Raw genomic sequence first — 763 nt, forward strand, 5'->3', positions numbered from 1 at the left:
CTACATTATGTGTCTGACTCCAAACCCGTTGGACCCCCGGGAAGACTAAGTCCTGGTCACCATCGTCTCTCTGGCCTCGGGGAGCCCAGCCTAGACACCCTAAGGCAGAGAGGAAGGAGCAATGGACTCACTGTCGTTGGCGTTCTCCGAGCTTGGCTCCGAGCCCTGTGACAGGGCCTGGGAGGCCAGTACTCCCTGGGCCTGGTAGGGCTGTGGCAGGGGCAGCAGACCCTGGCTTAGCTCCCGACCCCCCAGTGGCAGCGTCTGCTGATCCAACCTCGCTCCCAGGGGCAGCTTCTGCTCCGCCTCTGCTAGGGGCATCAGGAGAGAGGCCGGTGACAAACGGGAAGGAGCTCCCAGGCAGGTCACCCTCCTTCCAGAGCTGTGGTCCGTCACCCTTTGCCCCTCTCCCCACAATGTCCCAAGGAAGAGGGAGGTAGGAAGGCCGTACCTGACTTGGGCACCCCACATTTGAAGCACTTCTCGCGGCGTTTGAAGTTCTGGACGCCACACTGTGAGGCACAGGCCAGGCTGTCAGAGGCAGCAGGGGGTAGGGGGTGGGAGCTTTCCGTTGCACCCTCCAAACATGGATCCAGAAATCTTCCAGGGATCCCGCCATGCCCCAGGAAGGTCCCAGGGTCGGGGGAGTGGGGAGCAAAGGGCTTTGGGGAATGGCTATCATTCTCAGACACACGACTCTTTACATGGTTTCAAATTTCTCCTCAGCGCCCACCCCTCAACTCAGGAGTCCGTAACCCATCCC

General features: G+C 60.9%; 1 protein-coding gene across 1 annotated transcript in view; it reads right to left on the reverse strand.

Moving 5' to 3' along the window:
- The window catches only part of LOC105001567 (RNA-binding protein 10-like), a gene marked incomplete at its 3' end in the record, with an annotated part of 16,039 nt that overhangs the window by 5,945 nt on the left and 9,331 nt on the right, over positions 1-763 (reverse strand). The window contains exons 4-5 of the mRNA XM_010857901.1: positions 452-698; positions 132-308 (exon numbers count right to left, since the gene is read on the reverse strand). Of these exons, the coding sequence (XP_010856203.1) occupies positions 132-308; positions 452-698 (424 nt within the window). The remainder of the gene's footprint in view (positions 1-131; positions 309-451; positions 699-763) is intronic.

Source organism: Bison bison, unplaced genomic scaffold (genome assembly GCF_000754665.1).
Source record: "Bison bison bison isolate TAMUID 2011002044 unplaced genomic scaffold, Bison_UMD1.0 scf7180017855038, whole genome shotgun sequence".
NCBI classification, from domain to species: Eukaryota; Metazoa; Chordata; class Mammalia; order Artiodactyla; family Bovidae; genus Bison; species Bison bison.